We start from the raw sequence: 27,113 nt of genomic DNA, 5'->3' as shown, positions 1-27,113 counted from the left end.
TCATTAATATATCAAAACAAATAACTTAAATGAATACAAATATATAAATAAATCAATATGAATAAATGAATAAAAACAAATTAATAACAAATATTAATATAAAATGAATAAACCAATCAGAACTGAGATGACATCACCCACAAGCAAGAAAATATAAACTGAAATCAGATATCATAATCAACGGATATTTAATGTAACAATTTATTCTGTTCATTATACATTTAGATTCAGACCTTCTAAATTATAAATGGTTGTTCAAAAATATATTAATGTTAGTTTAATGAAAACGGATTCATTTCAAAGTATTAGAGCAGTGTCATTTACTCCAGTACAAATGTGATGTACTACTTAATACTTGTAATGCAGAGGAAATATTTAACTTTACAGATTCAGATTAATACAAAATATAATCAATTAAGGTATAGATTAAACTCCCCGCAGCGTGTGTAGTAATTCTAATACAAGATATATTATTCTGCAGATCGTACTTGAAGTTTATTTGATGCTGAAACTGTTGTACTTTGACTTCAGTGACATTTAGACTTACTAACAGTATTTGTGGTGTTACTAGTTTAACTGCAGAAACACTTCCTGGTTTAAACAGAATTGTTTATTAAAAACTTTCTTTACTTGTAAATCACTTTTTAGACAAACTTGTGCTTCAACACAGAAGAAAACTATTTTGCCAAACTAAACATTACAAATAAAATAAGAACCAGGATTGAATATTAGTATGTACATGTGATTAATACTGGATATTAATTATTGATCAGCTGGAGTGAAGCAGCATTAAGCTCTGACAGCTGAACGAATGTAAAGAGTCATAAACAAAAACAAAACGGGTTTCTAACTTTAACTTTATTGAACGTTTAAAGTTTCAGTGAGTCGTCTGGTCCCCACACACACACACACACACACACACACACACACACACACACACACACACACGCAGACTCTGATGTTGATCATGTTTCTGGATCTACTCGGCTCCTGGTCCTCCCATCTGCTCGTCTTTGTCTTTCTTCTTGTGGCCGGAGACGATGTCATCGATACGCAGCAACAAGATGGCCGTCTGAACGACAGCGAGAGAGGGTTGTTATACAGATCATGTGACAAGACGCTCTCAGTATCAGTAACGTCAGTTTTCTGTTTTCTCACCTCGACGGCTGTCTTGTAGATTTGAGCTTTAACAGCCAGCGGCTCCCAGATGCCCAGATCGTTCATGTCAGACAGGCAGCCTGTCTCCCCATCCACACCCCAACTCACACAGTTCTCCTGAGTGTGTTTGGCCTGAAACAAAGATGGAAAAATTGGCATTATAAATAAAGTTAACATTAATAAAGTTAATGACAAAGTTTTGTCCTTCTAAATAAAGTTTACCCTCAGGGACGTGAGCACTCTGATGGTGGAGGCTCCACAGTTCTGGATCAGCGTGCGGGGGATGACCTCCAGGGCCGTGGCCACGGCGCGGTACGGCCACTGTTCGACGCCGGTGAGAGCGCGGGAACGTTCCATCAGACGCTTCGACACTGCCATCTCTATGGCGCCGCCGCCCGGCAACAGGAAGGGCTCCAGCAGCACGTTACGACACACCTGCATGGCGTCCTGCAGGTTCCTCTCCACCTCCTGAACAGTTCACAGAAACGAGTTAAAACTGAACTCCAGCGAAACCGTTCAACGCTTCGTCTCAATAAAGTTTCTGGTCAAAGTATTCAACCCTCAGAACCCCAAAACCCAGCGGCGAGGAACACGACAGCGATTCAGGATCGTTTACAGCACTAGTCCTTTAAAACATTAAAGTCTGAAAGCAGAGATTTGATTCAAAATAAATAATGAAGAAATTAAACTTAAGAAAAAGGACTTATGGCATGAGAGTTCACTTCCTGCCAGGAGCTGTTTCCATGGCGCTGCAGGACTTTTATTTTGAAGTAACATATGACAGGAAGCGGGTTCAGAGGGTGAAAGTGTTCTCACAGCGAGGATCTCCTTGCTGGCTCCTCTCAGCAGGATGGTGCAGGCCTTCGGGTCTTTGCACTCTGTGACGAAGGTGAAGTACTCGTCTCCGATCTTCTTCACCTCGAACAGCCCCGCCCCCGTGCCGATGTCTTCCTCGCGCAGCTCGTCGGTGCGGTTGGCGATACGAGCCCCACACGCCCTGAGAGAGAGCGAGAGAGACTGGTCACAGGCTGCTTCCTGAGGCTACCCACAGCTGATTGGCTGCTGCAGGGAGCTCGTTTACCTGGCGATGCGGTTGTTGTCGGTCTTCCTCACGCGGCGGATGGCGGTAATGTTCGCCTTCATCAGGTAGTGCTGAGCCAGATCTAAGTGAAGACGAGAAGCTTTTTATTCTCCAGCCAGTACTTTAACCACATGCATGTTCTTCTTCTGACTCGTTTTCTCTTGTGGTGCATTAAAACTGCAGAATGACATTAATCCTGGAATATAACTTTCATATTCTAGTTTCTTATTTTACGAAATGTAACTTTCATTGTTAGTATGAGATACACAGGATTACGACTTTATGGTTATTACTCTATTGTTTATAGTCGGAATGTAATACAGCTGTTCTCAGTGACAAGCTGCATTACATCAAACAACATGAAGCACTTCCTGTTTATTTCACAATAAGAGCGCCTACTTCCTTTCATTATGTAAACTCATACAGCTATATGTCACTACCTGATCATAATGCCAACAGTACGTTAATATAGACGTAGTCCAGATGCTCTGTGTGTACCTGAGACGCCCTTCTCTGTGAACAGCAGGTCTGGTTTCAGGCGGATGATGTCCTCACAGATCTGCTGGATGTATTCTTCCTCCATCTGCAGGATTCTAGCAAAGTCTTCCTCCTTACTGATCTCTATGTCCGTCTGAGACACACACACACACACACACACACACTTAAACTCCAGTGGTGGCCGCGGTCAAGACTTATTATCTCACCAAGTATTCGGCCGAAGTACATAGTTGGTGTTTGTTAAAAAACTCAAGCGTTCAGGAAGTCGTTAAATAAAATACAGAGAATACGGAGCAGCTGTAATAATAATAAATAAGATTTATATATTAGATATTTATATCTTCACCACATTTAATGTTTTATAAACAAGCAAAACTATCGGTTGTGTTTCTACAAAAATGGACAAATTATTTAACATGTAAACGGCAAAACATTAATATTCAAGTGTTTAAGGATTCCAGCACACTGTGTGTGTGTGTGTGTGTGTGTGTGTGTGTGTGTTACCTGGCTCTCTCCCTTCTTGTACTCCAGGGAACAGTCCAGCAGGATGATTCGCGGCTCTTTGATCATGCGTCTCATCCTCGGGTGCGTCACGTCTTTGTTCACCATCACGCCTCTCAGCACGCACGAGTCCTCGATGAACCCACCGGGAACCTGAACGCACCACAGGAAGTGTCAAAGGACCCGTCAAGAGCGTGCGGGAGTCGGACAGGAAGTCGCTACGTACCTTCTCCACTTTGGCGTACTTCTTGATGTCGATCTCTTTGCGTCCGTTGTCTTCGAGCTCCACGGTGCGGACGGCGTCCAGAGCGATGACACACGCCATCTCAGACCAGCGGCTCAGAGCCTTGGTGTTGATGGCAGAGTGGACGATCTTCAGCATCATGGAGCGGTCTGATGTGTCCACGGGGGTGCTGAGGACACGAGGGGGGGTGAACATCTCAAAGAAAACAACTGTAAAAGCTGGTGCAGCAGTGGTGCATCATGGGAGTCCTTCCTGCTGCTCTTTCAAAGTAAAAGCCTAGTGTTGTACCTGATCTCCTTCAGAGTGTCCAGGATGTCGTCCAGAGCCTGTCTGTAGGCGGCGATGACGACCGTCGGGTGCATCTGCTGCTCCAGAAACTGCTCCGCTACAGACAGCATCTCCCCGGCTACACACACACACATTTTATAAAGAGGTTGTTAGAGTCAGTCGTTTCGTGTATAAAGCCAAAATAATACTGTTACTTAGTGCAACCTCTGTAGTCAGTCTTTCCCTACCATTGTCTTGGCGCTGCGCCCCGCTAACGGAGCCCAGCCTGTAATTCAAGGTGCTTTTTTTCTCGAATTAATAAATATTATTTTTATTCACATTGACGGGTCTCTTTTTAAATAAACTAAACGCTGATACTATTTATCTCATTTATGTGCACGTTTCAGTTGCTTTGCATATTTACATTCTCTGCTCCGCTTCCAAACCCACGTGTGCGCACACCTACAGTCAGAGACAGAGCGGAGGAAAGCTAAGGAGAACTTATCTGCGCCACGCACGGACCTGATCCAGCCCAGGCAGCACGCCCCAGAGCGTGAAACACTGAAACACTGAATTACAAACCTTGTGTACAGTTAAATGCAACAGGCCGAATTGTTTCAAAATCCCACGGCACACCGTTTGGGAACCACTGCTGGAGACGATGTAAGGTCACGATGTCTACGAGCCGCCTGATCTCTTTAGAGAAGGTTCTTAGTTCTCGTGTTCTTCACGTTTAGACTCGTTCGTCTCAGACGCCTTAAACCAAGAGTGTCAAACTCATCTTAGTTCAGGGGCCACATGCAGCACAACGTTATCTCAGGTGGGCCGGCCCAGTAACGTCACAGCACGATAACCACAACTCCACATGTTCCCTTCGTTTTAGTGAAAGAACGTTCATTCTGAAAATCTTTTTTACTAAACATTATGAACAACCTGAAATTTCTTAAGAAAAGAAGCAATGTCAACAATATTATCAGTTTATCATTTACACACGTGTTACAACGCGCTGATCACAGTGAAGCTGCGAAACATTTAGTCACAGGCATCTGGAACACATTTATGATCAAAACAACTCCTTTTTTCAATTTGCAAAGTCGGAGTGGACCCTTTGGCGGGCTGGTTTTGGCCCCCGGGCCGCATGTTTGACACCCCTCACTCAGTTTTTCGTAAGAGAAGTCTTTAAATTGAACCGAGGAGCTGGGACGAAAGTTTACAGAAGACTATTAATGATTCTAAAGAAGTGTAGTTCTATGATTAAGGAGTCTGTTAATTACACGCTGGTGGAGGCTTCATGTTCCTCCACAATAAGAACAAACTGACCCAGGATGATGACGGACGTGGTCCCGTCTCCCACCTCTTCGTCCTGCGTGCGGCTGATCTCGATCATCGACTTGGCGGCAGGATGCTGAACCTGGATCTGTTAACATGGAGACAGGGAGGGGGGGGTTATTTATAATGTTTCTTTATTATTTATGTTTTTTTTTATTATTTATAATGTTTCTTTATCATTTATAATGTTTCTTTATCATTTATAATGTTTCTTTATTATTTATAATATTTCTTTATTATTTATAATGTTTCTTTATCATTTATAATGTTTCTTTATTTATAATGTTTCTTTATTATTTATGTTTAATTTCTTCATTATTTATAATGTTTCTTTATTATTTATGTTTAATTTCTTCATTATTTATAATGTTTCTTTATTATTTATAATGTTTCTTTATCATTTATAATGTTTCTTTATTATTTGTTTAATTTCTTCATTATTTATAATGTTTCTTTATTATTTATGTTTCTTTATCATTTATAATGTTTCTTTATTATTTGTTTAATTTCTTCATTATTTATAATGTTTCTTTATTATTTATAATGTTTCTTTATCATTTATAATGTTTCTTTATTTATAATGTTTCTTTATTATTTATGTTTAATTTCTTCATTATTTATAATGTTTCTTTATTATTTATGTTTAATTTCTTCATTATTTATAATGTTTCTTTATTATTTATGTTTCTTTATCATTTATAATGTTTCTTTATTTGTTTAATTTCTTCATTATTTATGTTTCTTTATTATTTATGTTTAATTTCTTCATTATTTATAATGTTTCTTTATTATTTATAATGTTTCTTTATCATTTATAATGTTTCTTTATTATTTATAATGTTTCTTTATCATTTATAATGTTTCTTTATTATTTATGTTTAATTTCTTCATTATTTATAATGTTTCTTTATTATTTATGTTTAATTTCTTCATTATTTATAATGTTTCTTTATTATTTATGTTTAATTTCTTCATTATTTATAATGTTTCTTTATTATTTATAATGTTCCTTTATCATTTATAATGTTTCTTTATTATTTAAGTTTAATTTCTTCATTATTTATAATGTTTCTTTATTATTTATGTTTAATTTCTTCATTATTTATAATGTTTCTTTATTTATAATGTTTGTAATCTGTGCTCGACTTGCCGTCAATGATCCAGTGTAAATAAAGTTTGAAATTGTATTTATGTCCTCACCTCTCTGAGGATGGCGTTTCCATCGTTGGTCATCACGATTCCTCCCATCGGGTCGAGCAACATCTATACACACACACACACACACACACTTAATAAATTCATAATGGATTGTTTCAGTAACTTCTTTACATTTATGAGAATAAATATATTTAAACCAAATGATTCATCAATAAATGAAATCAGCAGATGTTTAAATAAAATGTACTTTTGAGAAACTTAACTATAATCGTTAACTGAAGTTTGTCAGTCGTTTCTGTATAATTTATTTATATTTTATACACGTTTTCTAGATTAATGGTTTAGTATATAAAAGATATACAATACAAGATACAATTAAAGATTAATCTATCGTCAGTAATTTAGTGTCGATCGACGGCTCGTTGCAGTTTAACTCATTAAACATTAATAAATGTTTCTTAAGCTGCAGTCTGACCTTCATCATGGCCCGCGGGCCGAGGCAGGTCCGGATCACATCTGCGATGGTCTGAAACACACACACACACACACAGTTTTTATACTGAACGTACCTCCTCTCAATATTTGCTCTTGCGCACTCAAACCTCAAAGCAAATTCCTTCTTTGTGAAAACTTTGTTAAATAAACAATTTCATTTTGAAAATATATTTTGCAAATATAAAAAGATCTGCAAACAAACTACATTTCGGAGAATAAATTAAAAACATTTACTACTTTTTTTGGATCTAAATTCTACTTTTTCCGATTTGCATTTAAAAACTAAGTTTTGAGACAAACGTTCGAACGAAAATCCACTCGCATGTTTTCAGATAGCACGTGATCGTCATTCATGCAGTTCAAAGTAAGAGCATGAAGTCTAAATCATCAGTTCATTTACATGTTGACACAAAGAACATGACAAGAGACCGGCTGCTTTAGTCTCCCGTTATAAATGATGCGAGTAATCCAGGAAGATTTCTGTGAAGCGCGTATCGAGGCTAGTGTTGATGACGCATGTCTGGGAACATTTTGAGCTGATCTCTCCTACTAAGGTGTGCACATAGTAATCAGAACCAGCGTAATATACTGTAAATAAATGTGGCAACACAGCGTATCCTTGTTCTAATGTCTTTCTTCTTATTTCTGGTATTTTAAAAAGGTGAAGTGTCCGTTGAACTTGGATACAACAACAACACCTCGTCTGTGCTGAGGCATTAGAGCCCTGCATGAAAAAAATAAAGAAATAAAATGTTGTCCCTAGTAGCACATTCACATCCCTCTCCCCTATTTGTTTCCACTTTCCCTTTTGACCCCGCATCAATAAGTTCATCATTTATGTATCGGCATCACAAACATCATGATTCATTTATTCAATTCAAAGCTTCGCACCCCAAAGCCATGGCGTCATTACGTTTTATATTTAGTGTCCACTTGATGGCGCAGGAGAGCAGATGAGTGAACTGCTTCATGAAGTTTCATCTCGCCATCACTTGCTAGCAGCTAACGTTAGCTTAGCAATATTAGCAGTAACCAAACCTGTTCTCACCATCACTAATTATAACCAGATCAAATATATCAGCTTCTTATCAATAATTAGTTTTATACGTTTATATGGATTAATCATCGGGCTCAGAAGAACATTGTGTCTTCATCTTAAATCTGTTCTTTCGTGCAGATGGAAATGTTTCCGTTGTAATCTCACAGTAAACCGAGCATCGACAAATTAAAGTAGAGAAACCGACCTTAGCAGCGCTGATGTTTCCGGTCTGGACTTTACGGCCCGACTCTCTCTTTATGTTCTGGTCTGCAGAGAAAACAGGAAGTTAACTCACATTTATACCATAAAACATTAAGAACACACAATAAAACATTTCACCATAACTACCGTAATTTCCGGACTATAAGCCGCGACTTTTTCCCCATTTTGCGACCCTGCGGCTTATATAACGGTGCGGCTTATCTATGGATTTTTACAGCTAACGGCCACTAGGGGAATTCCTAAATCTATGGATTTTACAGGTTACAGTCCACCGGATGCAGGGAAAGAGCGCGCAAAAGTAGCGAGTGGTACGAGAGACAGACGGACATTACGAGAGCGAGGCAGTGTGTGAGACACCCTCATTATGGAAAATTTTTTTCGAGGAGTCTTATTTTGTTAAATATGCTTTTATGTTGATACTCCTGAAACCGGCACTTTCTGGGGGTTCGCGCCACTTTTTCGGGAGACGGAAAGAAGGATACGCTGAAGAGAGGGGTGCATGTCCAAAAACCCCGACTGTGGAGTTACCGTATGATGATGACTTTCTTGTGTTTCTTCTGTTTCAACGGTAATTTATGGACAAATTAAGGAAAACACCAACGGTCAGAGACAATAAATGCTGATTGAACAGGCAGATGTTCTCCATCGTTATTTCCTGGTTCTTCGCAACACAACGCAGAGTCGATCGTGGTGTCAGCTACAGACCGGCTACATACACAGTCAATTTAGCGTCTGCGGCTTATAGCCCAGTGCGGCTTATATATGTACAAATTAGTCAATTTAGCGTCTGCGGCTTATAGTCAGGTGCGGCTTATAGTCCGAAAATTACGGTAGTCCAAACTTCACTTATATTTAATATTTATATTTAAACATCAGCTGGATATTAAAGTTTCATCAGTCTGCTAAAATACAACACATTCTTTTTTAAATTAAAAAAGTAATATGGAACAAATTGAACGTGAACACAAAAGGCATCAATTGAAAAAGAAAAGAATAATTTTAAAGTTTTCTTTGCTGCTTTTCTGTTTTACATTAAAGTGACAGAACAAGACATTTAAAGGACATTTTTATATCCCAAAATGAGACGCAGCATTTAAAACACAACAAAGACATGATTCACGATAACAGTAACAGCTCAATAACTAACACACATATATATATATATATATATATATAATGAGGGTAGGAAGATGTTTCTCTGGTGTCAAACACTTTGTGCTAAATGTTTTAGTGAAGACACAAGTCTGTTCGTTTACAAAGAAATGAAAGAAAGTGTCGGCCGGAGAAGGGTTTGTAAAACTCTGATGGAGAAATAATGAGATCCTCACAATACCTTTAGTAGTTTGTATGTAGGTAGTTTAGCAGCTAAAGGTTTAACGGCTGCAGTCATTAAGTGAAATAAAATGTTGTACCTCTTCTGGCTCTGCAGAGTGTCAGCTGATGTTTGAATAAAAATGTTAAATATTTTAATGTCTCTACTCTGAAAAAACAGTTTGAAACAGTTATTTAGATTTAAAATATTTTTCACGTGAAAGACGTATAATTAAATTATAATTGAATGTGTGCTCATAAAAAACAAAGAGTAATGCAGGACTTTAAAACATATACACATATATATATATACATATATATATATATATATACATATATATATAAGACAAGAGAGAGAGAGAGACACAGAGAGAGAGAAGAGAGAGAGAGAGAGAGAGAGAGAGAGAGAGAGAGAGAGAGAGAGAGAGACACAGACAGAGAGAGACAGAGAGAGGAGGGGGGGAGAGAGAAGAGAGAGAGAGAGAGACACACAGACAGAGAGAGAGACAGAGAGAGAGAGAGAGAGAGAGAGAGAGAGAGAGAGAGAGACACACAGACAGAGAGAGACAGAGAGAGAGAGAGAGAGAGAGAGAGAGAAGACACAGACAGAGACACAGAGGAGAGAGAGAGAAACAGACAGAGACGAGAGAAGAGAGAGAGAGAGAGACAGACAGACAGACAGACAGACAAGAGAGAGAGAGGAGAGAGAGAGAGACAGACAGACAGAGATAGAGACGACAGAGAGATACATACAATATAGATATATACATATATATATACATACATATATACATATATATATACATACATATATATATATATATACATACATATATATACATATACATACATACATACATACATATATATATATATATATATATATATATATATATATACATACATACATATATATATATATATATAGTGATGGTCCCTCAGTGAGGGTGTGGCTGCATCAACAAAAGATTTAAACTGTGTCCGCTAGCTTTAGCACTGTTAGCACTGTTAGCACTGTTAGCTCACATTAGCGTCTCAGACTGTTCTTGTCTAACAGAACCTGCAGTCACATCCAGCTTGGTTATAACTATGAATTAAAAACATTGAAGCTACAATGCTAAAGGTTTAGCATAGCATAAAATACACTGATGCTGTATGACGGCGCATTATCCAGAAAGCAAAAGCCCACTAGTCTATTTAGAGTAGTTCACAGAAGATCGCTTAAAGTTAAATATCACCCGAATCGTTAAGTAATTCGTCACATAAAGCCATACGTTATAATTAATACGTTATCTGTTAAAAATAGCAATTTGTTAACGGAGTTTGGAACGTAGCAAGGCCGGCAGTTACTGAACTCCAATTCCAAAGTGCGTATTTTAGGAGCAACGGGGATGGTTTTCGGGAAAACGGGCCGTCAGACTCCGGGCTTTCGGTCAAATGGGGCATTTTTCTAACTCTCGGCGGTTCGGAATAATAATGATATTGAATACGGGCCGTTCCCCAGTGATGCTAACACAATCGGGGATTAGTTGTTAGCTCGTTGATGCTAACAGTTAGCCTGGTTAGCGCACCACAGTGGGAGGAAGCACATGCTCCGTAGCAGGTTAGCAACCGGTGTCCGCTTTGTGTCGCAGCCGGGGAGCTCTGACGGTTAACGGCTGCAAATCAGAGACATTAACGGCAAAAAGCAGCCTCTATGTTGAAGTACAAAGTTTAAAGTTGAAGTTAAAATATTTTTCGGGTACTTACTGAGTACTAAAACCTGCTGGCCCATCATTTTGACAGCGTGCAGGAAAGCTTCAGCCTGGAAGGTTCTAGGAGGCACGAGGAGAGGGAGGGCTCAACCCGCAGGGGCGGGAAAACAACCATAACCCTGACCAATCAGCTGAGATAATCAATGTGATTGACAGGGTTGTCCACCAATTGGGTCAATGAGTTGACAGAGTTAAAGCGGTCAGTGGAAACAGATGCTCTGCCTTTTATGGTGAAAACCAACCGACTCCATTACTTCATGATTCTATAATTTATTTTAATAATAACTTTTCTTGAACAATACATAGTTTTATTACAGGTTTTTAAACGTGATGGTTTAAAGAAAAAGCTTAGATATATTTGTTTATGGGTAATATAAGATGGTGCTTATTGTGTATAACATTTATTTTAAACATTGATGTATTTTAAGTTTCTGTTTTTTTGTGTCAGTTATCTTGTAACCACCCTTGTTTTGAACGTTACATGTTTTATTTTTCTAAGTTTCTCTCCCTCTTTGTGCTAAGCTAACAGTTTACCTCTGATTCCACTCGTTGTGCTAAGCTAAGCTAATGTGGTGTTAAATCAGTCAAATCAAATCAAATCAAATTTATTTGTATAGCCCAATATCACAAATTATACATTTGTCTCAGTGTGCTTTACAGACTGTACAGGTTACGACATCCTCTGTCCTTAGACCCTCTGTCCTTAGACCCTCTGTCCTTAGACCCTCGCATCGCACAAGGAAAAACTTCCTAAAAGAAACCCCATAATTAAAGGGGAAACATGGAAGAAACCTCAGGGAGAGCAACTGAGGAGGGATCCCTCTCCCAGGATGGACAGACGTGCAATAGATGTCGTGTGTACAGGATAAACAACATAGTACAAATACAACATTTGACAGAAATTATGTTGTGTTGGAAATAAAAGAAATAGAAAGTTTGGATGAATCCAGGAAAATGTCAATAAGGCTTCCCGCTGTCCAGCAGGACCAGGTCAGCAGGCGCAGCCACGATTCATGATCCTGACGTAAACTTTATCAGTGGCAACCTGCCACATGAGAGACAGACACTCCGGGGATGATGCCCCGGATGATGAGTTAGTAACATACATTTACATAAATGCATACAGATAGAGAGGGAGAAGAAGAGAGGGAGGGGAGGAGAGAGGAAGAGAAGGAGGAGAGCAGGGAGGTGTCCCCCGGCAGTCTAAGTCTATAGCAGCATAACTAGGGGCTGATCCAGGGCAAACCTGAGCCAGCCCTAACTATAAGCTTTATCAAAAAGGAAAGTCTTTAGCCTACTCTTAAATGTGGAGAGGGTGTCTGCCTCCCGAACATAAACTGGAAGCTGGTTCCACTGGAGAGGAGCTTGATAGCTGAAGGCTCTGGCTCCCATTGTACTCTTAGAGACTCTAGGAACCACAAGTAACCCTGCAGTCTGGGAGCGCAATGCTCTAGTTAGTTTATAAGGTACTATGAGATCTTTAAGATATGCTGGAGCCTGACCATTAATTGATTTGTAAGTCAGGAGAAGGATTTTGAATTCTATTCTGTATTTTACCGGGAGCCAGTGCAGAGCAGCTAATACAGGAGTAATATGATCCCGTTTCCTTGTTCTTGTCAATACACGTGCCGCTGCATTTTGGATCAACTGAAGAGTCTTAAGCGACTTTTTGGGACAACCTAATAACAATGAGTTGCAGTAATCCAGCCTTGAAGTAACAAATGCATGGACTAGTTTTTCTGCATCATTTTGAGACATGATGTTATGTTTGCAATGTTACGTAGATGAAAGAAGGCAGTCCTTGAGATTTGTTTTATGTGGGAGTTAAACGACAGATCTTGATCAAAGATGAAGCCAAGATTCCTTACAGTGGTGCTGGAGGCCAAGTTAATGCCATCCAGAGCTTCTATGTCATTAGAAAATGCATTTCGGAGGCGTTTAGGGCCAAGTATAATAACTTCAGTTTTGTCTGTTTAACATCAAAAAGTTGCAGAACATCCAAGTTTTTATGTCCTTAAGGCTTGAAGTTTAGCCAATTGATTGGTTTCGTCTGGTTTAATTGATAGATATAATTGAGTATCATCCGCATAACAATGAAAGTTTATAGCGTGGTTCCTTATAATATTGCCCAAAGGAAGCATATATAAGGTGAATAGAATCGGTCCAAGTACAGAACCCTGCGGAACTCCAAGACTGGCTTTGGCTGTCATGGAGGATTTATCGTTAACAAGTACAAATTGAGATCGCTCAGATAAATAGGACTTGAACCAGCTTAGTGCGGTTCCTTTTATGCCAACACAATGTTCCAGTCTCTGTAGTAGAATGTCCTGATCAACAGTGTCGAAAGCAGCACTGAGGTCTAACAAGACAAGAACAGAGACAAGTCCTTTGTCTGATGCCAATAGAAGGTCATTGGTAACTTTCACCAGTGCCGTCTCTGTGCTATGATGAACTCTAAATCCAGATTGAAAAACCTCAGTCAGTAAACCGACACTGTTGGATATCAGTCAGTTTTATTAAACACTTCTAAAATAAGGCTCAGAATAGATTTTTGCATCAGTAAACTTTCATCAGTTTGTCACTAAATGTACAAAAAAAGCTCTGCTAATGTTCAAATGAATAAAAGATTTGTCGTCCAGTTTCCACAGATGATGAAATCAATAAATACGTTTGCATAAAATAAATATCAATAAAAAAACAGTGCGTGAAATTGACAGTAGCTGTGAACTAGCGAACGCGTAGTGACAGGAAGTGTCATTTTCAAAAGAAATTATAGAATAAAATAAAATCAGATTTTGTGATGTCACATGATTTGAAAATGTGTGAAAATGCCTCGTTAATTCTCGTGTCGTTAAGATCTGTCGATTAAAGGACACACTACAGGTGAACAGGGTAAAAACTGTAACTAACAGATATCAGCATGAAGCTTCCCCACTTCATGACTCACATCAACACAGTTTATATTACAAGTGTTCATGTTTAAATCTGTACATGAGGCGTTATGTAATGTAGCTGTTGTGAGTTTAAATCTACACACACACTCTGATGTGATTCTGATGTTTTCTTTAAGTCTGACAGAAGACGAGTTCTGAAAGCAGAACAGCCCAAACTTTCAAAACTGACCAATGCATGAAGAAATGTAGATTACAGTCTTGCCTTAATTAAAAAAAAGCAAATATCATGGGGTTAACCCTAACCCAGAGGAGTGCCAATACAAATAATACATCTGTAAAAGAAAGTAAACAAAATAATACATTTAAAAAAATGTCTCAACACAAACAAATAATAAACACTTTTAAATGTTTTTACATACGAGCATTTTGGAAATAATAAAACATTCCAGGTCATTCAGCAGACGCTGTTATCCAGACAGTGAACCCATCACCAGCCAACATTGAAGAATCAGAAACAAGTTTAATTTTAAGTTGAGATCAAATCTGTGCAGACATGAGTCCACCGAGGCTAAAAGACTAATGTAAAGGATTGTTGCATAACAATGTTTGTTTAACTCTATAATATTCATTGTGCTCTATTCACTACATTTCCCAGAATGCCTTTCAACATTCTCCAAAAACAAGTGACCAAGCCCCCTTAGTCCAAACACGTATCCAAATATAAAATAAATAAATAACAAATAATACAAATAGAAACAAAATGAATCAGCAGGCAGACTGGTGATGTCATGATGACGGGAGAATCTGATTGGAAGGTCTCAGGTTTATTAGGGCAGTGAGTATGTTGTCATGGAGACCAGCTGTAATCCGACGTGATTGGTAGATGAAGACGTGTCAGAGTTCGACCTTCGGGCCGCCGATCAGCAGCCGGTGACTCGCCTCACTTTTCAGAAACTTCAGGAAGTCTCTGAGCTCTCGACCCCCCTGAGGACACAAAAATAATATATACTGTATATATATAATATTTATATATAATATGAGCAAATGAGTCATTCTCTCATTAAATATGTGATGTTTAAATATGTAAATTAGTCATTATGTTATTAAATATGTGCTGATGTCTGGATGAAGCAGGTTCAAAGTGTTTCATGTTGTTCACATGTCAAAGGTTTGTACAGATTCTGGATCTGTCTTTGTATCACTCCATAAATCACTAAATCCTGTCAACACACAGAACTCTGTGCATCTCCTGCATGTAGTGAGTGTAGCGTGTATAACAGGAGCTGTGAGTGACATGTGAACAAAGCCCTCTGTACAAAGCTTCAGAATATAGAGAGGAATGAAAGTACACACTTAATAACTGTGCGCCCTGTACCTCCACAGACTCATTAGAACGGTTACAGCCGGCCTGAGGCTCGTGTGAGGAGGGAACAATGATACGAGGCGGCAGGAAGTGACTAACGACAGGATGATGTTTTTGCGTTTACCTCGTATCTGATTGGCTCGTCCTTTTTACCCGCTGGAGCAAAATAAATGGTGGGAAACCTGCAGAGAACAAAGACAACAATCCTGCTTCAGTCCAGATTAGTGGAGATTATTTATTATATTTCACTGAACCAGGAAACAAATGGCTTCTTTATTATTTGTGTAATAGCACGAAAACTTTATTCATGTTCATTCATCTGTTGTTTCTTTGAAAAGTTTAGTTTTGATTACATGTGGACATGTCTTTATTTAAAATCAGCGCCCTGCAGACAGACACACTAACAGTTTCATAAAGTACCCGTCTCACCCCTGGACGTCGTATCCCAGCGGGACGTCGTTATCAGCCGCGTTCATTTTAGCAATGACGACGTTTGGATCAGAGGAGAGCTGACGGACAGACACAAGATTTACACACAAGTCTTATTATTATATGTATTAATATATATACAGTCTGCACATATATATACTTATACACACACATGAATACTATATGGACGAAGAAAATATGACTAAAACTAAATAAATAATAATATACTTTTGAAGATGAGAACTGAAATGTTTTACATTTTTCATCAACAAATAATAATCAGTGATAATGTGATAAATGTTTTAATATATAAGCTTGCTGGGTGTTTGTACCGTGTCAGCCAGCTCTCGGTACACCGGCTCCAGCTTCTTGCAGTGCGGACAGGAGCGAGAGTAAAACTGGATCAGGACGTCTTTGCTCGGATCGTTGACCAGCTCGTCAAAAGACTCAGCAACGACCGTCTGCAGCACAGCAGAGTTTAATAAATAATAAAATACTTTGTCTTACTTAAAGAAACTTACTTAAAGGTATTCTCTCTTCCCATTGACTCACACCCTCTCTCTTCCCATTGGCTCACATTCTCTCTCTCTTCCCATTGGCTCACATCCTCTCTCTCTTCCCATTAGCTCACATGCTCTCTCTCTTCCCATTGGCTCACATCCTCTCTCTCTTCCCATTGGCTCACATGCTCTCTCTCTTCCCATTGGCTCACATCCTCTCTCTCTTCCCATTGACTCACATCCTCTCTCTCTTCCTATTGGCTGACTGAGCATAACGCTCTCACCTTCACAGCAGCAGAGTTCCTCTCAGGTACAGGTTCAGACTTGATGTAACGTTTGAGTCGACCTGCAAAGTAGTCAGTCAGAAATCTCTCCAAGGACTGCCCATCCCTCCTGACACACACACACACACACACACACACACACACACACACACACACACACACACACACACACACACACACACACACACACACATTAATCAACAGCATCATGTAAGGTGTTGTGACTGTAACCTGATTGGTTCAACATGTGTGAGGTCATAAAAGTTTAGCCTGGTTCGGCCCAGTTACGTACGTGAACTCCTCTCTCATGGTGTACTTGTGGCCCAGTTTGGTCCGGATTGTGATGAAGGGCAGATCTCCGCCATCTGATGTTCCCAGGCCGAAGTCCTCCTCCAGCTCAGACAGGAAGTCCTTCTTATTGGCTACTGAGAATGTCAGGCCATGCCCGGAAAATTTAGACATCATCTTCATCACCCTGGCAACGAGAGACATGGCGTGGGGCTTAACAACAAAAACTTTACGAGGAAACAAGGTGGTTGAATGTGTGTTTACCTGTGTAAGTGTTTACCTTTATAAGTGTTTACCTGTATAAGTGTTTACCTGTATAAGTGTTTACCTGGATTAATTTTTACCTTTATAAGTGTTTACCTGTTCCTCCAGTAGTTGGACCCTTGGGTATTGTGATGGTAGTCCAGGTCGTAGTACGCTGTCAGCAGGTCACGAACTCTCAGACGGTCTCTGTTGTCCGCCGTCATGTGAGGACACAGACCATAGCTGCAGACAGACAGGTAAAGAGAAACAGACAGGTAGGTCCTCTGAAGTTCCTCTGAAGTATTGAAGTGAATGAATAAACGTTTAAAGAAGTTTTACCCTTAATTAACACTTCGTTATTAAATATGATCAACCTGTCTCTATTATCTGGCTACGTACCACAATCCTTTAAAGTAGCTGTAATAAAACCACTTCTTAAAAAGCCTGGTCTTGATCCAGAGGTTTTAGCCAACTATAGGCCGATATCTAACCTTCCCTTTCTCGCTAAAATCCTTGAGAAAGCAGTCGCAAAACAGTTGTGTGACTTTTTACATAATAATAATTTATTTGAGGTTTTTCAATCTGGATTTAGAGTTCATCATAGCACAGAGACGGCAGTGGTGAAAGTTACCAATGACCTTCTATTGACATCAGACAAAGGACTTGTCTCTGTTCTTGTCTTGTTAGACCTCAGTGCTGCTTTCGACACTGTTGATCAGGACATTCTACTACAGAGACTGGAACATTGTGTTGGCATAAAAGGAACTGCTGTCCCTGTCCCGCTCCACAGACTGCTGTCCCTGTCCCGCTTCACAGACTGCTGTCCCTATCCCGCTCCATAGACTGCTGTCTCTGTCCCGCTCTACAGACTGCTGTCCCTGTCCCGCTCCACAGACAGCTGTCTCCGTCCCGCTCCACAGACTGCTGTCCCCGTCCTGCTCCACAGACTGCTGTGTCTGTCCTGCTCCACAGACTGCTGTCTCTGTCTTCTCTGTCCCGCTCCACAGACTGCTGTGTCTGTCCTGCTCCACAGACTGCTGTCTCTGTCTTCTCTGTCCCGCTCCACAGACTGCTGTGTCTGTCCTGCTCCACAGACTGCTGTCTCTGTCTTCTCTGTCCCGCTCCACGGACAACTGTCTCTGTCCCGCTCCACAGACTGCTGTCCCGCTCCATAGACTGCTGTCTCTGTTCTGCTCCACAGACTACCTTCGCCGTCCCGCTCCACAGACAGCTGTCCCCGTCCCGCTCCACAGACAGCTGTCTCCGTCCCGCTCCACAGACTGCTGTCCCCGTCCTGATCCACAGACTTCTGTGTCTGTCCTGCTCCACAGACTGCTGTCTCTGTCTTCTCTGTCCCGCTCCACAGACTGCTGTCTCTGTCCTGCTCCACAGACTGCTGTCTGTCTTCTCTGTCCCGCTCCACAGACAACTGTCTCTGTCCCGCTCCACAGACTGCTGTCCCGCTCCATAGACTGCTGTCTCTGTTCTGCTCCACAGACTACCTTCGCCGTCCCGCTCCACAGACAGCTGTCTCTGTCTCGCTCCACAGACAGCTGTCCCGCTCCACAGACAACTGTCCCTGTCCCGCTCCACAGACTGCTGTCTCTGTCCCGCTCCACAGACAGCTGTCCCTGTCCTGGTCCACAGACTGCTGTCTCTGTCCTGCTCCACAGACAGCTGTCCCTGTCCTGGTCCACAGACTGCTGTCCCTGTCTCGCTCCACAGACTGCTGTCCCTGTCCCGCTCCACAGACAGCTGTCCCTGTCTCGCTCCACAGACTGCTGTCCCTGTCCCGCTCCACAGACAGCTGTCCCTGTCCTGCTCTACAGACTGCTGTCTCTGTCTTCTCTGTCCCGCTCCACAGACTGCTGTCTCTGTCTTCTCTGTCCCGCTCCACAGACAGCTGTCTCTGTCTCGCTCCACAGACAGCTGTCCCGCTCCAGACAACTGTCCCTGTCCCGCTCCACAGACTGCTGTCCCTGTCACGCTCCACAGACTGCTGTCCCTGTCCCGCTCCACAGACTGCTGTCTCTGTCCCGCTCCACAGACAGCTGTCCCTGTCCTGGTCCACAGACTGCTGTCCCTGTCTCGCTCCACAGACTGCTGTCCCTGTCCCACTCCACAGACAGCTGTCCCTGTCCTGCTCTACAGACTACTGTCCCTGTCCCGCTCCACAGACTGCTGTCCCTGTCCCGCTCCACAGACTGCTGTCCCTGTCCCGCTCCACAGACTGCTGTCCCTGTCCCGCTCCATAGACTGCTGTCTCTGTCCCGCTCCACAGGCAGCTGTCCCCGTCCCGCTCCACAGACAGCTGTCCCGCTCCATAGACTGCTGTCTCTGTTCTGCTCCACAGACTACCTTCCCCGTCCTGCTCCACAGACTGCTGTCCCTGTCACGCTCCACAGACTGCTGTCCCTGTCCCGCTCCACAGACTGCTGTCTCTGTCCCGCTCCACAGACAGCTGTCCCTGTCCTGGTCCACAGACTGCTGTCCCTGTCTCGCTCCACAGACTGCTGTCCCTGTCCCACTCCACAGACAGCTGTCCCTGTCCTGCTCTACAGACTACTGTCCCTGTCCCGCTCCACAGACTGCTGTCCCTGTCCCGCTCCACAGACTGCTGTCCCTGTCCCGCTCCACAGACTGCTGTCCCTGTCCCGCTCCATAGACTGCTGTCTCTGTCCCGCTCCACAGGCAGCTGTCCCCGTCCCGCTCCACAGACAGCTGTCCCGCTCCATAGACTGCTGTCTCTGTTCTGCTCCACAGACTACCTTCCCCGTCCTGCTCCACAGACAGCTGTCTCTGTCCTGCTCCACAGACAGCTGTCTCTGTCCCGCTCCACAGACTGCTGTCCCTGTCCCGCTCCACAGACTGCTGTCCCTGTCCCGCTCCACAGACTGCTGTCCCTGTCCTGCTCCACAGACTTCTGTCCCTGTCCTGCTCCACAGACAGCTGTCCCCGTCCTGCTCCACAGACTGCTGTCCCTGTCCTGCTCCACAGACTTCTGTCCCTGTCCTGCTCCACAGACTGCTGTCCACCGGCTCAATAACTCTTTTGTCCCCCTGGCCATAAGACTGTACAACTCCTCTCAGTGATGGCAGGGGGATTCCAACTTTTGTAATTATTTATAACAGTCTGTATTTTTACATTTGTATTTATAATGTACAGCCTTTATCGCTTATTTAAAATGTTATATTTTACAGAGGGTGTAAGGACAGAGGGTCTAAAGACAGAGGTGTCGTAACCTGTACAGTCTGTAAAGCACACTGAGACAAATGTATAATTTGTGATATTGGGCTATATAAATAAATTTGATTTGAATGAGAGAGTCTTACATGTTATCTCCGATGAAGCGTCTGAGGGATCCGATGGTCAGGTAATCTTTAAAGACCAGGACGCTGTCCTCAAACTTATTGGCAAGTCTGGGCGGTCTGAACAACAACACACTCCTGAAAATATATAACCTTAAGTCACAAATATTCATACATGAAGTAACGCATCATGAGTAACGCATCATAAAGTAACGAATCATGAGTAACGCATCATAAAGTAACGCATCATAAAGTAACACATCATAAAGTAACGCATCATAAAGTAACGAATCATGAGTAACGCATCATAAAGTAACACATCATAAAGTAACGCATCATAAAGTAACACATAAAGTAACGCATCATAAAGTAACACATCATAAAGTAACACATCATAAAGTAACGAATTATGAGTAACGCATCATAAAGTAACGCATCATAAAGTAACGCATCATAAAGTAACGCATCATAAAGTAACGAATCATGAGTAACGCATCATAAAGTAACGCATCATAAAGTAACGCATCATAAAGTAACGAATCATGAAGTAACGCATCATAAAGTAACGAATCATGAGTAACGCATCATAAAGTAACGCATCATAAAGTAACGCATCATAAAGTAACGCATCATAAAGTAACGCATCATAAAGTAACGCATCATGAGTAACGCATCATAAAGTAACGCATCATAAAGTAACGCATCATAAAGTAACGCATCATAAAGTAACGAATCATGAGTAAAGTACGCATCATAAAGTAACGCATCATAAAGTAACGCATCATAAAGTAACGCATCATAAAGTAACGCATCATGAGTAACGCATCATAAAGTAACGCATCATAAAGTAACGCATCATAAAGTAACGAATCATGAGTAACGCATCATAAAGTAACGCATCATAAAGTAACGCATCATAAAGTAACACATCATAAAGTAACGAATCATGAGTAACGCATCATAAAGTAACGCATCATAAAGTAACGCATCATAAAGTAACGCATCATAAAGTAACGAATCATGAGTAACACATCATAAAGTAATGCATCATAAAGTAACGCATCATAAAGTAACGCATCATAAGTAACGAATCATAAAGTAACGCATCATAAAGTAACGCATCATAAAGTAACGAATCATGAGTAACGCATCATAAAGTAACGCATCATAAAGTAACGCATCATAAAGTAACGAATCATGAGTAACGCATCATAAAGTAACGCATCATAAAGTAACGCATCATAAAGTAACGAATCATGAGTAACGCATCATAAAGTAACGCATCATAAAGTAACGCATCATAAAGTAACGCATCATAAAGTAACGCATCATAAAGTAACGCATCATGAGTAACGCATCATAAAGTAACGCATCATAAAGTAACGCATCATAAAGTAACGCATCATAAAGTAACGAATCATGAGTAACGCATCATAAAGTAACGCATCATAAAGTAACGCATCATAAAGTAACGCATCATAAAGTAACGCATCATAAAGTAACGCATCATAAAGTAACGCATCATGAGTAACGCATCATAAAGTAACGCATCATAAAGTAACGCATCATAAAGTAACGCATCATAAAGTAACGAATCATGAGTAACGCATCATAAAGTAACGCATCATAAAGTAACGCATCATAAAGTAACACATCATAAAGTAACGAATCATGAGTAACGCATCATAAAGTAACGCATCATAAAGTAACGCATCATAAAGTAACGCATCATAAAGTAACGAATCATGAGTAACACATCATAAAGTAATGCATCATAAAGTAACGCATCATAAAGTAACGCATCATAAGTAACGAATCATAAAGTAACGCATCATAAAGTAACGCATCATAAAGTAACGAATCATGAGTAACGCATCATAAAGTAACGCATCATAAAGTAACGCATCATAAAGTAACGAATCATGAGTAACACATCATAAAGTAACGCATCATAAAGTAACGCATCATAAAGTAACGCTACATAAAGTAACGCATCATAAAGTAACGCATCATAAAGTAACGCTACACAAAGTAACGCATCATAAAGTAATATGTTATGTGACGTTGGAAACACAAACACTTTAATAAAAACACTAAACTCAAGGTTTACTTGTGGTTCTGCGTGTATATTTGTGTGTATATTTGCGTACTTACTCAGAGGTAACTCCGTGCTTCTCGCCCAGCTTCAGATCATCAGTGTGAGCAAATCTGAACTGTTCTCTCAGCAGACCTGCACCTCTCAGAAACTCTGCCAGATGAGAGCTGTCTGCACCTGAAAACACACCTGACACACACAAATAAACACAGACACAGATATGATGTCGCGTCATACAACAAAACAAAACACAAGTTATTGTAACGTAATATAATATAAGTTAGCGTAAAGTCATGCACGGTAACACACCGTAAAATAAAGCAAAGTAATGTTACGTAAAGCAGTTTAATGTAGTTGATGATGTCACGTGATATAACATGCGCTGATATAACGGCGGCACAGAGCGAGTCATGTGACGCAACGTGTGAGATTGTGCGTATCGTACCTACGACACTGGCATCGTAGTGGCTGACGAAGGTCTGCAGGTCTTCTTCAGTCTGCAGGTGAACAGAGTCTGGACCTGTCTGCTTCTTCATGTAGTGATAGATGCCATCTGCGCACACACACACACACACACACACACACACACACACACACACACACACACACACACACACACACAGGTTTGTGATTTTATTTGTTTGTTTGTGTTTTTTCCGGGCTGTTTTACCTGCGGAGCGGGGTCCGTCGTAGGGGGCGGAGTCTCTTCCGTTCCTGAAGATCTTCAGTGTGGGGTAACCCGACACCCCGAAACGACTACAGACCTCTGAGTGAGCCGTACAATCCACCTGAGACAGGTGAATAGTAATAATAGTAATAGTAACATTTAGGGTTGGGCAGTATGAAGATATATTCCCTGATCTTGTGATCCTCGCGGCCTCGCTTATCCAGCAGCCGTGACGTGTAAAATCAGGGTGAGGAAGAACTATATGATTACCAGCCCTTTGCACTGTAGATTAGTAAATCCTGCAGGTCAAGTCTTTCTTTTCTTTTGGTAAACTCTTAAGTACACATTTGTGTGATTTTAATATTGCTTTATATTGCACTGAATGAAGTCAGTCTGGGATTTATTTGCATTTGTAAACCTTTGTATAAACCGTTACCGTGATATAGAATTACACACACTGCATAATAATACAGAATAACTTTAATAATGGTGCCGTTACCTTGGCCAGCTGGACGCTTCCCTTCAGTCTGGTCGCTGCTTTCTCAAAATCTGGAGCCAACTTCTTACAGTGACCACACCTGGGGGGGGGGGGGGCAGGAAGGGAAGGAAACAAAGGAGGGCAGGAAGGAAAACAGAAGAGGGAAGGAAGGAGGGAAGGAAACAAAGGAGGGAGGAAGGAAGGAAGGAGAAGAGGGAAGGAAAGGAAGGAGGGGAGGAAGGAAGGAGAAGAGGGAGGAAAGAAGAAGAAGAGGGAAGGAAGGAAGGAGGGAAGGAAACAAAGGAAGGAAGGAGGGAAGGAAACAACGGAGGGGAGGACGGAAAGAAGAAGGAAGGAAGGAAGGAAGGAGGGAATGAAACAAAGGAAGGAAGGAGGGAAGAAAACAAAGGAGGGGAGGAAGGAAAGAAGAAGAAGGAAGGAAGGAGGGAAGGAAAAGGAGGGGAGGAAGGAAAGAAGAAGAAGGAAGGAAGGAGGGAAGGAAACAAAGGAAGGAAGGAAGGAGGAGAGGAGGAAACGAGGAGAAGAGGATGGATGATAAAGACAGAGGGATGAAGGAGGGAGAGGATAGATGCAGGTTAAGACTCGCGCCATTATCAACACCATGACAACATTAAACACTTGGTTCTCTGTTTATCTTATGAGCTAGCTCTGCTGATGCTAACATCCCCGACCCCGTTACCATGGAGCGTAGAATTTCACCAGCATGGTCTCGTGCCCCGTTGCCAGGTAGTCGAAGTCCGCGTCGCCGAGCTCGAGCACGTCTCTGCGCGAGGACACCGGGTCGGGAGAAAAAGACAACAGCAGCGCGAACGTGACGGCGGGAAGGCGGTGGACAGCGGCCGCCATGATGAAGACAAGCGAGGAATGATTTCAGATGGAAAACGTTAAAATTGTGGCGGAGACGGTGACCGTAACACACCGAGGAGAGCCTCGTAGTCAAGGTAGACGACACACCTCACGTTTCCTGTAACCAATTCCAAAATAAAATCAATGTGTCAGAAGCTGAGTATTTTAAAATCCAACAGTGAAAACATTATTCATGTGAAAAGATAAATGTAATCTTCGTAACATTTATTTATTTTTCACACAACTGAGACACTAAATTAACCAATTTATGGCATCTAGTGCTTTTATTGTGAAGGCATGAATACTGTTTCCGGTACTCGCCTATAAAACTTGACCCTTCCTCAAGCTGTCAAATGAAAGGCGGGACGTAAATAGAAAATACCGGAAAGGTGCTCTCTGATTGGTCCAAAGCAGTTAGAGGTGACGTGAGGCAGCAGTCTGGTTGGTCCAATAAACCGCCAGAGAGCTTTTATTAGCTGTCAGTTATCATAAAGAAAATGTTATAAACACAGCCATATTAATGAATAAAAAACTAAAACAAATGAGCTTTTATAGTGGAAAATCTAACCTTTAATTTACACAATTTATATCTAGTTATTTTTGCCCTTTTATTCATATTTTTTAGATATTTTATTTGATTAATTAGACACAAGGATTTTAATACTTTATTCAACTGACGTGTTTGTGAATTTGTTAGGTAAAGAAATAAATTAACTCAGTTTAAAATATAAACAATATTTTGATAGAATAAAAAATATATATGAAATATGAACATTTAATAAGTTTTAAAATGTAACAAATTAAATGTAAAAAACAAACCATGAAGAAAGTAAAAAATAAGTAATTGAATTTAGTCTGGTTTAAGTTATAAGTATTGTACATCTGTTTGGCTCTAAGCTGCTGTAACAGACATAAAAGCTTTATAAAATATCAAAAACTCTAATTTAAGATCTTCAATTCATTTTCATTACAAAAGAATAATAATCATAATAATATCTCTAATAAAAAAAGTATTTTCAATGCGTCTTATTTGGGTTGTTAGTATTTATGAATAAATGTTGTTTTTTAAACGATACATAAAAATAAATAATCACAGAGAAATGTAAAAATATTTTATTCAAGCAGTCGACTTTCATTCATATTCAATATGAATAAAAAGTTAATACAAACCTTCACAGACCGTTGGTACATCCTTCACCAAAAGGCATCATGGGTAATATTCAGAAACAGTTTCAGAAAGAATAAGTTCATTTTTAAGTTTGAATACAAAACGTTCAAACATATTTGTTTTTCTTCATTTATGGAAGAAGTTCCATCAGCCCTAAGAAATAAAATAAAAAGAGTAAATCTGTCCAGAAACATAAAAATGTGCAGCAGTGAAGATCTGGAGCGCTGTAAACTTTGAATTTGGTGTTTTATCAGACAAAATGGTGTAAATTAATAAAAACTAAAAACATTTCTTTTTTAAAAACAATGGGCGGAGTCTCGCTGAGGTCAGAGGGCATACATTAGAAATAAATAATCATTAAATATAAATACAGAGGTTCAGTCAGGATCTAAAGTCACAGAGATCCTGCAGCACATTCTGAGAACGTTTAATAATAGAACTGAACACACGTGATATAAACAATAACGATCACTTCATTACCCATCTTGTGGATTCATGGATTATTGTTTGTAGGGCTGCACAATAAATCTGTTTTTATCGTCGTTGTGTTGGGATATTTAGTTTTGATGCTTTTTGAGTTTAGTTTGTTAAATAAAATGAAGTTTAAAATAATTAACTATAATTTATTTTCATTCAAGAAGCAATGTGTTGTATTTGAGCAGAACTTTAATATCTGTTTATTTATCAAATGTAATATCATTATTGGGATTTTCAACGTTATATTTTCCTCACGAATGTTTCGTGTATAAAAAAAAAAAAAGAGTCAGAAAATAGTGAAGAATATCCAAATTAATTCCTCAAAGTCCAAGTTTTTAAATGTCCAAAGTTCTTCACTTGAATATAAAACAGAAAAGCAGCAGATCTCCAGATTTGTATCTATATTCTATAAAATGTGCAAAGGATTTTATATATATATATATAAAACAAATGAGTCCTCTGGTATTATTGACGTCCCGGCTCTGAAGACTTGTTGGCGGCGTGAAAAAGATTCATCAGGTCGTGGAAACGAAGGCTCACCTGCAGGGAACAGAGGAATCTTTAATAACATTTAAATATCAACAGAAGCAGAACCAGAAGAACCAGAAGAAGAAGAAGCAGAAGAAGAAGAAGAAGCAGAAGAAGCAGAAGCAGAAGCAGAAGCAGAAGCAGAAGAAGCAGAAGAAGAAGACGACCCCAACTCACCTGCTGGGCGGTTTTGTTTCCCAGCTGGGCAGAGATCTGTCTGAACGTCCTCCGGGTTGCTCCTCTCTGCTGACAGGAAGTCAGGATGGTGCGGTCCGCCTCGCTGCAGCAGGGGGTCAGAGGTGAGAGGTCAGAGGAGAGGAGAGGAGAGAGGTCAGAGGTCTAACCCTAACCCTGACTTTTGGTCCGACAGCACGGAGCTCTGACAGCACCAGCACCAATATATATATGTATATATGTGTGTGTGTGTGTGTGTGTGTGTGTGTGTGTGTGTGTGTGTGTGTGTGTGT

The 27,113-nt window shown here is 40.6% G+C and overlaps 2 protein-coding genes and 1 long non-coding RNA gene across 3 annotated transcripts; all 3 read right to left on the bottom strand.

The window, feature by feature from the left end:
* Positions 1 to 839: 839 nt before the first annotated feature.
* On the bottom strand, positions 840 to 11,222 carry cct3 (chaperonin containing TCP1, subunit 3 (gamma)). Its single transcript, XM_029426151.1, has 14 exons — positions 11,053 to 11,222; positions 7,976 to 8,037; positions 6,712 to 6,762; positions 6,279 to 6,341; positions 5,070 to 5,166; positions 3,771 to 3,888; positions 3,465 to 3,651; positions 3,242 to 3,391; positions 2,738 to 2,870; positions 2,240 to 2,321; positions 1,975 to 2,155; positions 1,381 to 1,626; positions 1,159 to 1,290; positions 840 to 1,072 (listed from the first exon to the last, which is right to left on the bottom strand). Exons 1-14 carry the CDS (start codon positions 11,078 to 11,080, stop codon positions 980 to 982), a joined length of 1,623 nt encoding a protein of 540 aa, XP_029282011.1. The 5' UTR covers positions 11,081 to 11,222; the 3' UTR covers positions 840 to 979.
* Positions 11,223 to 13,553: 2,331 nt separating this feature from the next.
* Positions 13,554 to 24,583, bottom strand: LOC115004508 (protein disulfide-isomerase A3-like). Its single transcript, XM_029426152.1, has 13 exons — positions 24,307 to 24,583; positions 23,628 to 23,706; positions 23,132 to 23,249; positions 22,907 to 23,014; positions 22,521 to 22,650; positions 20,391 to 20,504; positions 17,176 to 17,301; positions 16,820 to 17,002; positions 16,528 to 16,636; positions 16,076 to 16,204; positions 15,744 to 15,823; positions 15,439 to 15,496; positions 13,554 to 14,935 (listed from the first exon to the last, which is right to left on the bottom strand). The coding sequence occupies exons 1-13, from the start codon at positions 24,471 to 24,473 to the stop codon at positions 14,846 to 14,848; spliced, it is 1,491 nt and encodes a 496-aa protein (XP_029282012.1). The 5' UTR covers positions 24,474 to 24,583; the 3' UTR covers positions 13,554 to 14,845.
* A 987-nt stretch (positions 24,584 to 25,570) lies between these two features.
* LOC115004509 (uncharacterized) lies at positions 25,571 to 27,060 on the bottom strand. The gene is made up of 2 exons (XR_003831838.1): positions 26,824 to 27,060; positions 25,571 to 26,658 (listed from the first exon to the last, which is right to left on the bottom strand). It is a non-coding gene; the product is annotated as an uncharacterized LOC115004509 (long non-coding RNA).
* Between the last annotated feature and the right edge of the window lie 53 nt (positions 27,061 to 27,113).

This window comes from Cottoperca gobio, unplaced genomic scaffold (assembly GCF_900634415.1).
Source record: "Cottoperca gobio unplaced genomic scaffold, fCotGob3.1 fCotGob3_121arrow_ctg1, whole genome shotgun sequence".
Classification (NCBI taxonomy): Eukaryota; Metazoa; Chordata; class Actinopteri; order Perciformes; family Bovichtidae; genus Cottoperca; species Cottoperca gobio.
The sequence above is the reverse complement of the archived record's forward strand: the minus strand, read 5'-3'. Positions and strand labels throughout refer to the sequence as shown.